The sequence below is a fragment of the Grus americana genome, chromosome 14 (genome assembly GCF_028858705.1).
Source record: "Grus americana isolate bGruAme1 chromosome 14, bGruAme1.mat, whole genome shotgun sequence".
NCBI lineage: Eukaryota > Metazoa > Chordata > Aves > Gruiformes > Gruidae > Grus > Grus americana.
The window spans coordinates 8945429-8959747 of record NC_072865.1 but is presented as its reverse complement, the minus strand read 5'-3'; the positions used below and the strand labels follow the sequence as shown (position 1 = coordinate 8959747).

The window sequence follows — 14319 nt, the reverse complement described above, 5'->3', positions numbered from 1 at the left end:
GATGCTTTCTCTGCAGGGACTGTTTCCCAAAATTGTCCTTAATAAAGACCCTTAGTAAGGGGCTTTGAGTCCCTGAGTTCAGCTCCCTGCAAGCTGGACCCCTTAATACAAAACAGCTCCACTCCACACACCACAGGTGTTGTCTCCAGCCAACAACATCCTTGATGCCAGCTGTGAAAAATGGAAAAAAACTGCATGAATTTCATTGTGATCCTGGTGGAAGAGTTTCCTACATGATGCATTAGGGTGTGAATGCATGTGAATGGAGACAGGCTTCCCCTGGCCTGCTGTAACGTCAGCTCCAGGAGAGGGAACAGGCAAAGTTGTTCTTTCATCAGTGCTCACACCTCTTTTCTCCATTTTCCATCTCACCCAGAATGGTATCGGGATGGCGGGAGCAGTGAATGTCATGAAAGTGGGACAGCCAGGCTCCCATGGACGCTCATGAAGCAGTCTGTTCCTGGCTGGCTCTGACCTTCACAGGGGACCAGATGGCCTTCATCACCCAAAAACCCATTCATGCCACAGACAGTGTCTGGGTTCCTCTCCTCTAGCCTCACCTGTTTCCTCTGTGATTCAACAAGCTGCAGTCAGGCTTGGCAGGAGTGCCCCCAGGAACTGCACTGGTACATGCCAAGCTGAACTCAACCCTCTCTGCTGATAGCTTTTTCTATATAGGGATGACTTGTTTATACGGTATTTATACATTATTGTGCAATATCCAATGCAGGGATGGGGTGATGGGCATTTCACGTATTTTTAATCAGTTATTTAAGTGTTGCCAGGGAGAACAAGCTGTGAGTGCAGGTGCTGGCACTGATGGGCCTTCATGTAAGACCCAGCCCTGTTGGCTTCCTCAGCCCATCCGTGCAGCTGCAGGAGCATACGGTGGTGCTATACAGAAACCGCTGCCTCTTGGGAGAGCAGAAGGCAGCTGTTGATAACTTTCTTCAGCTTATTCTCAGTTTACAGTGGGTGGCAAGTGGGGCCACAACAGGGAGCAAACCATGGAAATATTCCTGGTTAAAATAATTTGTGGGTCACTGTGGATTTTGATTAGCTTTAATAGAACAGTTAAATTATTTTCCCCATGTAACCATCTTCAGCAGGAGCATTGCAACCTGTCTGTCCTCCAGCACTCATTTGTCTTGCCTCGGTGCTGTAAGACCCAACAGCATCCCCAGCACGGCCCGTGCGCTCTCATCTGTGTCATTGGGACACAGTCAAGGTACGACAGGGAAACTCTGGCCAGGATACAGAGCAAATGGCCAGAAGGAAGCACAGAAAAAAACAGTGCTGGAACCTCCTCTCCAACATGCGGTACTGTGGATCAGTAGATACTTTTGCACGTGTCTCCTCAGGCTTCAGTCTGTGCTGAGCAGTAATTCAGCATGGCTGTCTGCTCCCCACACCAGTGAGAAACCTATCTTAAAATTGCCCAGGTGGTAAAACAGCAGAAATATTAGTGCAACACATGGTGCTTTCGTAGGGCAGCTCATTTACTCCAGGTTTTTTCTCCAGGATGTGGATGGAGAGAGCTGTCTGTGTGCACTTTAAGCAGCTGATGGTTCTGACCCTGAGGACCATCCCTTATGAATTTTTCTTTTCTCCTAAAACTTTGGGCTTTCATACGTTTTTCTCAGGTTTTTAAATTAAGACCTTTTGTTATGCCAAATTTTATTTTTTTTCCCCTTGAAATGATTCCCTAGGAGAACACAGGGAGTTCTGGAGCTATGGTTATAACAGTTCTGTTGTGTTTCATTTATTATGGACAAATCCTCAAAGAGTGTGATTGCTGCTGCACATGTGAGAAAACTGTATTATTGGCATACAGTAAAAAAGTTTTGTCAGATGGTTCTCTTTCCCTAAGGTCTACTGATTGAAAAAAACCCAGATAAACCCTAAGCACTCGTTAAATTTGTAGTTATCTGTAGCAGTGTATCTGTAGGATGACTTAAACCACATTAATTTTTGCAACTTTACTACCTCTTTCTCCACAAGGAAACAGTACACAGGGTGTGTCTTGAATTTCTGGTTGATTATTCCTTATCTTGATAATTTTGGACCATTTCTTACCTTCTATATGCCTGGTAAACAAACCAACTGAAAATACTTCAGTCTGAAATAAGGGAGGGCAAGTGAAAGTCATCAGCTTTCTAATCTTTGTATGTCTTTTTCTATAGTTGGGGTATATTACATATAAACAACCGTTATTCAAACAACCCCCAAATTTGTTGTTTCTTGGAGCGCAGGCAATGTGGCTCTGTAATGGCACGTTTTACTGCTCACAGGCGGAGCAGTAAGCTGGGCACATACTGTACATACACCGTACTAGTACAGATTCAACCACGAGAACTTGATCTTATGTCTGAGCCTTCACTGAAGACAGCAGCATACTTCTGCTACAACCCCCAGTCTCTATCGAATGGCCACCAAAAATCACTAAAAATATTTTCACTGCATTTCACGTGAGCGTGGGATCAAGCTTTTAAAAAAATGCACCCGGACACACAAAGCTCAGAGAATAACTGGATATGCCCAAACTCTAGTGGAAAACTTTATTGCTGGAATATCATAAAGTCTCCAAAAGGTAGTTTGAAGTAAGTCCTTTGAAATTTTCATATGTGTGCAAGTTGAGTGAATGAGGATAGGGGAACTGCGGGAGGAATAAAAGATGGTAAAACCTGATTTTTTTTGAAAGATATGTTACGTGGGAGAACATATACCAAAATACATCTCACTTTCTCCTGTGTCCACATATTAATGGTTTACAATAATTCTCTCTGTGCATCTATGCAAATACTTGAAGAATGCAATTCATTGTGCCTTTTGCCTAATTTTAATAAATTTATTAGTTGTCATTAACAAATATTCCGTCACTGTGTGCTGTTTCATTACCTCGGTTCAAATCTTCATTTTATATGTGGTATTTGTCCAGAGGTGGCAGGCTCAAGGAATGGCTTTTACGAAATGCAGTTCTAGGCAGTGAGGAAAGATGAGTCTTGTTTACATCTTTTTCTAAAATAAAATGCATAAAGCGTTACACCAATTAGGACGCCGAAAACGAAGCTAGAGTGAATTACGTGGATTATTTTCTGCTACCAAAGGAGGGCGCTGCTGTTTCACGCTCTGCCCCAGATGCTCTTTTGCTGTCCTCAGCTGTCCTTCCGCCTGTTTATCCTCTAGGGCTACACCGACAAGATCCGAGGAATCATTAAAAACTTTCAGATCCACCTGCAAGGGTTTTTGTTTTGTTTTGTTTTTCCTTAGAAAAAGCCTTTATTTCCCTTTCTACATTCAAAAAACCAAAAGTACTGAAATGTTATTAAAATAAGAGATTGCATATTCCTCTTCCCCCCCCCACCCAGTCCCAAGTTACATTTGCTCAGTGATGCTCAGACCCAGGTATAACCAGGTCAGCATCTCAGACAGCATCAGCGTGAGCCGTGGTCCAGGGATAACCCAGCCAGAGCTGCACCCGGACGGAGCCAGCTTGGCAAAGCCAGCTCAGGCTTTGCCGCTCCCTGTTTGGGATTTGCTGTGAGCAAACGGGCTCTAGCGTCCCTGTGCTATGAGACCCAGCAGCAAGATGGGAGAACCTTTTAAATGCAGTAATACCTTCCTTTTTCACCTTCCAGCTCAAAATGTTATTTCTCTCATCCCTTCATCCTCACCACTGATACAAATACAAGGGGGTTTTGAAGGTGAGCTGTGAGCAAGAGTCCGGGTAACATCCATACTATATTGAGAGAGATGGAGAGGGGTGAACGGGACCGCTCTGGGATAAACTGCATCCCTACAGCTCTACAGAGCATCACCCACTTACGCCTGTTTGGCTTTTAACACGCAGCTCATGCTTCCCTCTGAACAACAACAAAAAAGCTTTTGGACTTAAATGATAGCAGGACAGGTCAAGGGACTCAAAGACTTGGGGGGCTCTCCAAGGTCAAGACATTTGCTAAGAAAAAAACCCAAACAAACCTTAAAATTTATAGCTGCTTGCTCTTTCAGGCTGAGAAGATTTTCACAGACCACAAAAAGTCTTGAAGACAGTGGCGGTGTTTCTCCTGACACAGGGTTTACCCTGCCAGAGCTTCCCAGCCTGAATGGGGGGCTGCCCCTTGCTCGGGTGAGGTCTGGATCAGGCTCAATGGCTTCACCAACCACGTCAACACGGCCCAGGCAATAGCTGCTAAGGGAAAAAACCCAAACAAACAAAACCCCACATAAAACTAATTAACACGGTGCTGCAGGGAAACTCCTGCACCTCACAAAAAACCAAAAGCTGAAAACAATTTCTCTGCCACGATGCTGTAAAAACACTTTATGGCTTGAGTCCTTCCACGGAGCCCAAGTGAGCACCTATTCCAAAATTTGCCACGTTTTTCCCATATCCACCAATATTCTTGTCCCATATTTGCTGAGCAAGTAATTTAACATGGATGAGCAGAGTCTGAATAGCAGGCGTACACCATTGAGTCCTTGTCTCTCACCTCCATTTGAGATACCGGTGTGTATTTTAGCGTTCATGCAAGCATCTAGAAAGGAAAAAAAGAAAAAGACAAAAACACTAATCAATGACTCAGTCAGGACCTGGAAATAAACACATCAATGGCCACCTGGGGAAAGGAGTGCAAGAGTAAACATTAGCCCTGCCAAGAGTAAGAGATGGGAAGGGGCCTCAGAGCGGAGTTTTGTCCCAGGAGTATCGTATTTCAAGAGGGTTTTCATTTTTAGTGGTTGCATGTATGATTAAACATACCCCTTGCTGCCACACCATGAGAAACAGCCAATCCAAAAGCCCAGAGAAAGACTTGGCTTGACTCTACCAAGCTTTGGGTAAGACACTGTTTTATCTTCTGCTTTTCCTCTTAAAAATTGCTTCCTAGCATCTGGAATATTGACACCAACCCATTCACCCAACCTCCAGACCCTCACATATAACGCATTAGGTGTAGATCGTGAGTACTTTGGGCTTATCCTCTGGGGTGATGCTGGCGTTGTCCACCTCTATGAGGATGTTCTTGTCGTCCCGGGTGACTGGCGCTTGCTGTCCACTCTGGAGAACCTGTGGTAGATTCCCTAAACTGACGTCCATGTCTTTGAAGGCATGGAGTAAAAACACCCCCAAAATGATGGTGAGAAAGCCACAAACTGTCCCAATGATGTCCACTACAGTCATGGAGACCCACTCCTTGAAGAGGATGATGGAAGTTGTGATGACAATGGTGGTGAACAGCACATAGTAGATGGGAAACACCAAAGAGGTGTTGAAAATGTCTAGAGACTTATTGAGGTAGTTAATTTGTGTAGTGATGGATGCCACCAGTATGATGACTAGGATCCACGTCAACGGGTGCTGCAGCACAGGCCGGCCAGCAAAGAAGCCCTTGATGGCAATGCCCAGGCCCTTGACTGACGACACGGAGAAGGCACCGATAATGGAGCAGATGGTGAGGTAGATGAGGATGTTGCTCTGGCCATAGCGGGGTGAGAGGTAGAAGATCAAGAGGAAGCAGACAGCCAAGAGGATCGCAGCATAAGCGAGGAAACCTGGAAGAGGGAGAGAAATAACTCAAAACTGAGCCTCAGGGATGGGGGACAGAGCAGTACACACTGCCCAGCCCCAACCTCCTATGTACCTGGCTCTTTCAGCTTAGAAGACATTTCATCCAAAGTGGTGACCTCCTCATCCTCTGGGGCATGTATCACCATCACAGTGCTGCCCACGAGGCTCAGCATGCAGCCCAGCTTTCCCAGCAGGTTGAGCCGTTCTCCAAGCAAATATGAAGACAGGATGGCACTGCACAAGACAAAAAAACCCCATCAGCTGGTGCTTTAGAGTCCTTTAAAGAAGGAATAGCAGCTAAAATAAGGTAAAGAACGCTTTCATATGATACAAAGACACAAATTTGGAGTAAATTTGTTGGATTCCAGCATGTCAATACACATATTTACTGACAGCTGAACCTGCAGAGACTCAGGTGTGGTCTGCAGATCACAGCTCAGGTATCAGCAAGGTGAAAAAATGCTGAGTGTGTTAGCACATCTTCAGAAATGTTTTCAAGGTCTCCAGATTCACTCATGAGCTGTTGGCATTATGAAGCCTCTAGTGCCCAAGGAAATGACTTCAAGGACCAGCGTAACAGAGAAAAAAACCCCCAACCTAACAACAAAAGAGATACGTTAATTTTAACTCAATCATCAGAACTATTAAGCCACAGAGAAACTCTGAAGGTACTGGGGCTATAGATATATCTGCAAAAATACCTAGTTGTTGTCCATAAAAATGTGGGGCAAGACACCACTGCAGTCCCAACTGTCACTTTGCTTATGCATTTCACAATAACAGTCCTTCTATAAAACCTTCAGTACCTGGAGTCACGTATTTTGATATGAATCTCCTTTTTAAAAATAAAAACAAAAATAGAGTTTCAGCCCTTTTGGCAACAGCCAAAAATATAAACCCACAACATCAGAGCACCTTAAAAGCCTAGAAAATAAAAGGTAAATGAAAGACAGTTTTAAAACAAGCTTGATATTTTTCACCCTTGTAGATTTTTAGTACTGATCACTACAAAACCAAACCAAACAACCCCACAACCTTGAATTGGCTAAAGAGCGGAAGGAAGGAAGGAAGGAAGGAAGGAAGGAAGGAAGGAAGGAAGGAAGGAAGGAAGGAAGGAAGGAAGGAAGACATTTGCAATAGTTTAACCTGAAGTGTATGTGGCTGCTCTCCACATGCAGCATTTCCAGAAGGGCATGCTACTTAATTCAGTGGTTTTCAAATCATCCCCCAAAAGGACAACTGTTAGAGCATTTTTTAGAAAACACCGACACATTTTTTCCTTTCAGCAGAATAAATCATATTAGCATCACTTCAAGTCTTTCTGTCTTACAAGACAAACAGGCAAATAAAAAAAGGCAAACTGCAAACTATAGACACATAAATCACCTTATGAGCACGCTCAGAGCCCCCAGAGGCGTGACAATAGTTGCAGGAGCAAAGGCATAGGCAGCGAAGTTGGCAGCTTCCCCTCCACCCACTAAACAAACACAAGAAAAATAAATACCAGTGAGTTACAGTACACTTTTTATGTTTTCTCTTACGGCCTTGCAAACTAGTAAGTTCAAGAGTGGTATTACGGGGGTTTCATGCTGCTTCTAAACAGGGCCAGATAGTGGGTGAAAATCTCCCTGTTACAAATCAATGCAAGCAGAGAGGCATCCCTGGAGCCCCGCACCCACACGGAGAAGGGCTGGGGGTGCCAGGGCTTGGCCATGCCCCAGCTGGCCCCTACTAACTCATTAACACCCCAGCCCAGCCAGGCAGCTGCAGCGTGTCTGGGTAACGAGTGAGGGGTGGGGTGGGCAGTTGTGGGACCCCCAGCATGGGGAGGCTGCTCCTCGCCTACAAAGTGTCTCCTTGGGGCTGTGGTGTCACCCTCTGGCTGAGCTGTCCTTGCCCCCTGAGCAGTGAGTGTTGGGTGCTTGCTTATGGGTGGTGCTGTGGTGGTTGCACAGCAGGAGCTGCAAGGGCAGAGCAAGGTGGGGGCACCTTGAGCTGCTGCAGCAGTGAGAGACAGAAAAGACTGCTCTGAAAAACTTTCTGGAGAAATCTACTGCTCTCTGTGCAGCTATGAGTCCAATTTGAGAAGATACTGTAATGTTGCAGCATGAAGAAAAAAAAGGATTTTAAGGCTTGCTCTAAGGGAAAACAAGTTTTGCTCAAGAAAGAAGCTGTTACCAACACCTTGTTATCTCCCTTGTGCTGCAGCAGTAACCTTTCCCCAGGGCATGTATGGGAGGCTGTTTGCTGTGTGCCTGGTATGTGGGCAGACCAGCCAGCTGCCTTATTAAAACCTGGCTTTTCATGCTTTTGATCCGGTAAAACTGAGCTAGCAAGTCCTACCAGCCCTGCAGGAGGATGGTGAGGGAGATCCCGCATGGCTCACTGCCTCTGCTCTCCTTGAGGTACCTCTGCTGAGGATGGGGGAACTCGACAGAAAAAAGGCTTTAAGCCACCAGATGCTGAGCTCATTCCACACCTGATTCACAGGGACAGACCCTGGAAAAGCTGCAAACCCAGGGAAACAGCTTCTACTTACTTGTTAACAAGCCAGCCCACCAGAGCCAGTCCTTTAGGTAGCCATGGCCGCCGTCTCCTGAGGAAGCAAAGCACACAGGTATGCAGGAGTTAACCATGTTCTTTGGAGTAAGATATGAAAAACATCCCTTTGGGGGGATAAATTGCAAGGGGAACAGTGTGACAAAGAAAACAACCTGGAAGGACATAATACGCAGACGTGCCATCTTATGTGGAAATCAAGTTGAGTCAAGGGATTAGTGGAAGCTGGCACTTAGGGCTGGACAATGCAAATACAATAAAAGCAGTTGTTTAATCCCGGCTGGCAATGGGAATTGCACCCACTGCCCCAAAGCCACAGAGGTTGTTGGCCTGGGGTGCAGCCTGCCCTGCTGCAGCATGGAGCTTGGGGCTGCCCTTCAGCCCTGGGAGCTGTGGTCATCCTCACTGGTTCATCACTGTGCATCGGTCCCTAAACCCAGCAGTGAACACCCCAGCTGAGCTCCCGTGGACCGGTCACATTTTGTCTTGCGTGTTCCACTTGCCAGTTCGCTATGGGGCACTCCTGGAGCACAGGGATGAGGGATGGCAGGGGCTGCTCTGTGCTGCGTGCCCCCCACCGAACGCTGATCCCTGGGATGCTGCCACCCTCCGTCCTGCCCGCAGGGAGCCTGCACTTCACCTCACATTGCACCGGCTTGCTGTGGAGTCTCGCGCATGGGCACTAAGGTAAGGCAATGAGTTTTTCTAAACCCAGCTCAAGTGGGGGTTACAGCTGTGAAGGGGGGGGGAAAAACTGGTTGGCTGCTCTGTGCAGGCATGTGGTGCCTCAGTTTGTGTTGCTGCGCGGTCATGGCGAAGGCTTCCTGTGTCCTGTCCCAGAAGCTATCTGCTCCTTTTGTACTCTGCTTTGTATCGTAGGTGTATCACAGGGCCTCAGCCTGAACTGCCAGAAATCCTAACGTTAACTTTATGTGGAGCAGTGATTATGTGATTGAGCGTTTCTGATGAAAAATTATTCCTGGTATTGAAACAACTCAATGAAAGAAAATGTGCATTTACATGAGGAAACATGGACACACTGTCCAGCTCTGATCTTAGCCTGCAAGCTGTTAGACGTAAGGAGCTTGAGCCTGCTGACATTGTGAACCCTGATTTTAGTGGGTTAGAGAAAGCTCATGGTTTTGATAGGTCTGACCAGACTGGAGCTGTCAGTAACAGCAGTGTTTGACCTGCCTTGGAGAAAAGTGATGTGCTCAGATAGCAGGGGTGAAACCCTGGGTCTGAGAGATTAAAGGGTGAGATAGGGAAAGGGAGAATGAAGAGGCAGACAGGAATTTGCTAGAATTCATCCTGTTCTGGTTTCTCAAGTTCACAAATGCTCAAGTTCAAATGTTATGCTTTGGTATTCCTTAGAAATTGCTGGGTTGTTTTGGTTTTGTTTGTTGGGGTGTTTTTGGGGGTTTTTGTGGTTGGCATTTTTTTTCCTCAAGAACTCAATTTTGTCAGCTGTGGTCTTCTGTCCCTAATCTCTAATTGCTGGTTAAACATCCTGAAAAATAGGGAGGGGTTAGCTCTTGTTTTACTTGCTTGGCTCTGTTATGGGAGGACTTCATGGAGGAAGGAGGACAGAGACATCTTTTACAATTGAAACAATACCAGTATTGTTTCAAATATAAGGTGAAAAGCAAACCTATGTGAGCTCAGCAGTTGGATGCAGCCAGCCTAACGGCAGGGGATGGAGAAAGACTTGAGACTGGACTGCGGTTCAGGTGCTGTTGGTGGCTTTGCTGCTCACCTGCTGGTTGGCTCTTCATCATTTCATGCCTCCATGTCCTCATATGGGGACACAATAAAATGGGGACAGTAATACTGATTTCCTTTGTAAAATGATTTAAGAATTGTTCCTAGGCCAGTACTGGGAAGCAGTAGTATGGTAATTATAATTATTTTGTCTTGTTGTTATGCAAGCAGGTCAGCTGTCAGGTAGGACTTACACTGCTGCTAGAGCGAATGTTTGCAATACTGATGGGATGCGTCCAATTCCACAGTGCAATTCTGTTGGCAGTGCTCCTCCGCCATTTCCCATCCATACATACGTGCACATAAACACACACCTCGCCCTAAGAGCTTGGTGCTAGGGGAAAGTTATCTACACGTTGTTGAGCAACGTGCCCCAGAAGTATCCATTCTGAAAACCGCAAGCAGAGTTCACACAGATCGCAGGTGTGCAGTCCTGCACTAATAATGGCTCTCGCTATCGCAATTAAAGCACATGGGGCTGCATGTTTGTCTCAGTGACTTGGTGGCAAAGCTGCCAGTGCATCAATAAGAGCAAGAATGGGGTCACAGAGCTGTGCTGTTCTGCCCTGGTCTGTGGCATGGGGATGACTTGCACCTTTGTGTAAAGGGGTGCATTTCAAAGAGCTCTGATTCTTTCTGGCCTCACCTTTCCCCCATGCAAAAATTGTGACGGGCACATATTGTTCTTCTGGTGGGTGCACATCTGATCACACAGTGCATGTGACTTGCTATTTGTGGTGCAAGAAAGGAGAATGCTGCTTTTGGCGGAGCCTTTCCAATGCAGGGCTCTGTAAATTAGCTCCTCGGCTCCAGCACAGTACTGCTCGCTGAGTCTCACACACAAACATACATACAGAAAAGGTCTGTCTTTCATTGCTGATGGAAGGCTGACGTGTACCCAGAGGTGTTCCCTTGCTGTAAGAGTGCTGAAGTTTGGATGATGAGTGTGATTCTGGGAACAGCTGGATCTCCTCCCTCCTACCCCCCACAAAAGCCTTACCTGCCCTCGTGCCTCCCTTCTCCACCAGCCGTAGCAGCCCCTTCTTCTTGAGGATGACGCTGCTTCCGATGAGGAAGCTGGAGAAGACAGCCAAGCCCAGGCCAATGTAGAATCCATAACTGCTTTCCAGCTGTGTTACCCAGAAGTTATCCAAAGTCCCATTGTCCTGGACAGAGTCAGCTGGGTCAACATCGCCGATCACCCGGCACACGACCCGATGGGAAAGGCATGAAAGGGTGACCAGAGACCCTGTGAGACCACCATAGAGATAAAACAGCAAATTACTGATATGACTATCAACAGTGCCTCTGTTGCTCTTTGGACTCATTCAGATGTCCCTCTGAAGAGTTGCCCATGCTGTCACCCAAAGACCACATACCTACCAGCTCTTAAAACCTCAGGACGCCTCTTTACTGGCATGTGGAAATGGCAAGTGGCAGATTTATGGAGCGCACTGAATGTGTCTGCCAGTCTACACACTGAACTGGAAGGCCACAAGGACCACTATAATAAAGTAATTTGAATTTCCAAATATCTATTCCAGAGTCTCTCCACCAAACTCCAATTTTATAAGTTTGAACTATGTCTTATCAACACTCAGCCTTGCTGATTCAAAGGTTTTGGTGCTTTCCAGCCAACTAATCCTTGCATCTGCCAGCTTGTCTGTAGCTTACAGCTTTGGCTTTAGTGTAGAGTGATACCAGTACTTTGCCCATCTGTTCCAGCTCTGTGTACTGAGTGGTGCCATGGGATTGCTCGTAAGACAACAGGCTTGTCCCAGACAAAAGTTTCATCTTTATGTTGTCTCTCCTGTCTAATGGTTTTATTCTACCTATTTGTAGAGTTTCTGAGTGCTCGTAAAATGTGCCACGTCCTACCAGTGTGGAATGACTGAAAGCAGGCACAGTTTTCTGCTGTGAACACCAAAAGCACTAAGCCCCTGTGTCTCTAGCCAAGGTGTGTTGCTGTGTGTGGGTGGGAAAACTGCTGAGTTTCTTCTTACCCTCACACTCCTACCACACCCAGCACATCTTTCTATTGCAATCTTCACTCTGAGCGTAGTAAAGACAGCGTGACTGCAACTGCAGGGAACAGAACAGCCAGGTGGAGTGTCACAAAAGTCCCTTTGTAGTACAAGACTTTAATTTTCTGCCCGAGCTCACGTAGGATTTATGGAGCAAGTATGTGTGTGTCTGCAGGCAGGGGTATGCAATGGCTAAACCGCTCATAGTACTGCTGGCAGCCTGGGCACGGGTCTCCCCTTTTTCCTGACCCACAAGCGTGGCTTAGACCTTCTGCAGCTGCACCCCATGTCCCCTGCACACGTAGCTGAGGATTAGTGACTTTCTAGATGAGTTTCCAAAGCTTTCATAATAGGTTTCTCTTCTAATAGAAAACCATCCTTGATTGTGGAAATATTTCCTGGGGAACAGGGGGACCGTCTTGCCTCCTTGGCTGGGTAAAAGGCTCTGCGATGTGCTACCAGGCACGAGCACAAGGCAGTGGGATGTGGTGATTACCGACATCTTTAAAGGAAAAAATAAATAAACCTAGCTTCACTGTAAGGCTGACACAGGGCAGCGCTTGCTGCCGGCAGAGCAGGCTGCATGTGGCTTGTGGATAAAGTGAGTTTTCCCATTCCTGTATAGACATCAAAATAAAGGAAAAGAAACCCCAAACCCAGAAAAACAGAGCAGTGACAGGGAGCAGCCCCAAAGCCGGGTGGGGGATGAGGCCGGGGGGTGCAGCGGGCTCAGCCCCCGCGGCAGGGAGCCAGGGCTGCCCCCCCCCTCCCCGGGACCCTCCCGCCGGAGCGGGGTGGGCAGGGCAGGGCTGAGCCCCGGGGCTTGTCCCGCTCCCCCCGCGCTGCCGGGCCGGGGCGCACCCACCGTTGCTGCAGCTGGTGTTCGCCTCCAGCGGCTCCATCTCCTTCGTCCTCCGGACGGCTCAGAGCATCCCGGCGCCGAGGGCAGAAGCCGCTGCTGGCGGGACTGGGCAGGGCTGGGCCGGGCTGCCGGCACGGCTGTCCGCCCGGCTCCTCCTCCTCCGGGACGGGGCTGGCCCGTCGCTGGGCTCGGTGCACCGGCAGCAGGTGCCCGAACAAGCCTGGCGCGCTCCCCTGGGCAAGCCACCGGCCCCTGCCACCCTTGCGCCCCGGCTGCGCGGCCCCATTGCTGCCCTGGCCCTGTGTCCCCTGCCTGCTCGGGGCTGGACGGGGAGAGGAGGAGGGTATGGTGGAGCAGCGGGCGGGTTCGACAGCCCTTGCGCAGATCTGGGATGAGGCTCCCCTGCCTCAGCCCAGGCAGGGATTTCTCCTCTGGAGTGTGTTTTTCTTGTCGCAGTGGTTGGGAGAAGGTGCTGTGGAAGCAGGAGGCTGCGCTTTGGGTTAGGTGGTGTGTGAGCCCCGGTGCAGTGGCTGAGCTGTGGGACATTGGGTACATGCTGAGCGGGTTGTGCACGCTGCAAAGCCGTGGACTTTATACGTGCAGAGAGAGTGGTGGAACGTAAATTAAAAATAAGAGAAATCCTGAACAGTGTTTGTGCTCCTGAAGATACCTTTTCTTACTAAAAGAGACTGTAACTGCAGTTAATATAGCAAGGAAACATTTCATGAGGTGTCCTGTTGCTTCAAGCATTGGTGTTTACTATTCTCCACTTAGTAATATGGCTGTGTGCAATAGGTTGTAGGACTGAAGGATGAGGTTGGGGTGCTGAGAAACATGTAGAGGTCTAGGGAAGATGTTTATATCCTAATGGCAGTTCTGCAGTGGGTGCGGGGTTCCCTGCATCACGTACTCGCTGGGCAAAGGCACGTTCTCTGCTGTGACGGTCAGGCCAGATTTCCCTAATGGACCTTCCTGACTTTTGAGTTGTAGTGGGGAAGGCCAGGCTCCAGGCAAAGGTGCATTTGAAAAAGAAATATGAACAAAAGATGAGTGTGTAATGACAGGGGCACTCTTGTGCTGTAAAGTGTTGTGCAGAAGGAGATCAGAGATCCAGGACACAACTTCACCAGCAGCAGCAGTGATTTAAGACTTAGCTGCCTCTGTGCTGAATCCCAGCCCTGAGAAAGTCACCTCCAGCCCATGGGCTCCTCCATCACTTAAATTCATTTTATACTCTTTTATTTTGTGACTCTTTAGTTGGCAGGCCTCACTCATCATGGCCACGTGGTTCAGCCCATACTATAGATCGGGGGCTGTAGCTCCTCCATCAGCTCAACGTTTTGGAGCGTTGCACACGCGTGTTTTGCCTTCATTCCCACCCTCCTCTGCTGACATCCTCCCTTCCTGTGTTTGTGCACGGTGACCGTGCATACACAGAAACCTCCTGCCGATACAAAAGCCCTGTTGTTGCAGCAGGAGCCATTAGCCAGATTTCACAGTAGGTCAGCAGAGATAAGTAAAACCAATAGCTGTTCTTCAGTAAG

The 14319-nt window shown here is 47.8% G+C and overlaps 2 protein-coding genes across 4 annotated transcripts in view; one reads left to right on the top strand and one right to left on the bottom strand.

Moving 5' to 3' along the window:
- ADAM19 (ADAM metallopeptidase domain 19) overlaps positions 1-2545 on the top strand; it is a 33830-nt gene extending 31285 nt beyond the window's left edge. The window contains exon 23 of the mRNA XM_054841915.1: positions 377-2545. Within this exon, the coding sequence (XP_054697890.1) occupies positions 377-448 (72 nt within the window). The 3' untranslated portion in view covers positions 449-2545. The remainder of the gene's footprint in view (positions 1-376) is intronic.
- Positions 2518-12946, bottom strand: NIPAL4 (NIPA like domain containing 4). Of its 3 annotated transcripts, XR_008579291.1 has the most exons (8): positions 12779-12937; positions 10890-11138; positions 8109-8165; positions 6956-7046; positions 5643-5803; positions 4970-5553; positions 3982-4538; positions 2518-3018 (listed from the first exon to the last, which is right to left on the bottom strand). XR_008579291.1 is itself a non-coding variant. In XM_054841917.1 (7 exons), the coding sequence occupies exons 1-7, from the start codon at positions 12813-12815 to the stop codon at positions 4527-4529; spliced, it is 1191 nt and encodes a 396-aa protein (XP_054697892.1). In that variant the 5' UTR covers positions 12816-12937; the 3' UTR covers positions 2518-4526. The 3 variants fall into 3 exon arrangements, 2 of the variants coding, with proteins under 2 accessions (XP_054697892.1, XP_054697891.1); XM_054841917.1 differs by having other exon boundaries at positions 2518-4538; XM_054841916.1 differs by lacking the exons at positions 2518-3018; positions 3982-4538 and having other exon boundaries at positions 4547-5553; positions 12779-12946.
- Between the last annotated feature and the right edge of the window lie 1373 nt (positions 12947-14319).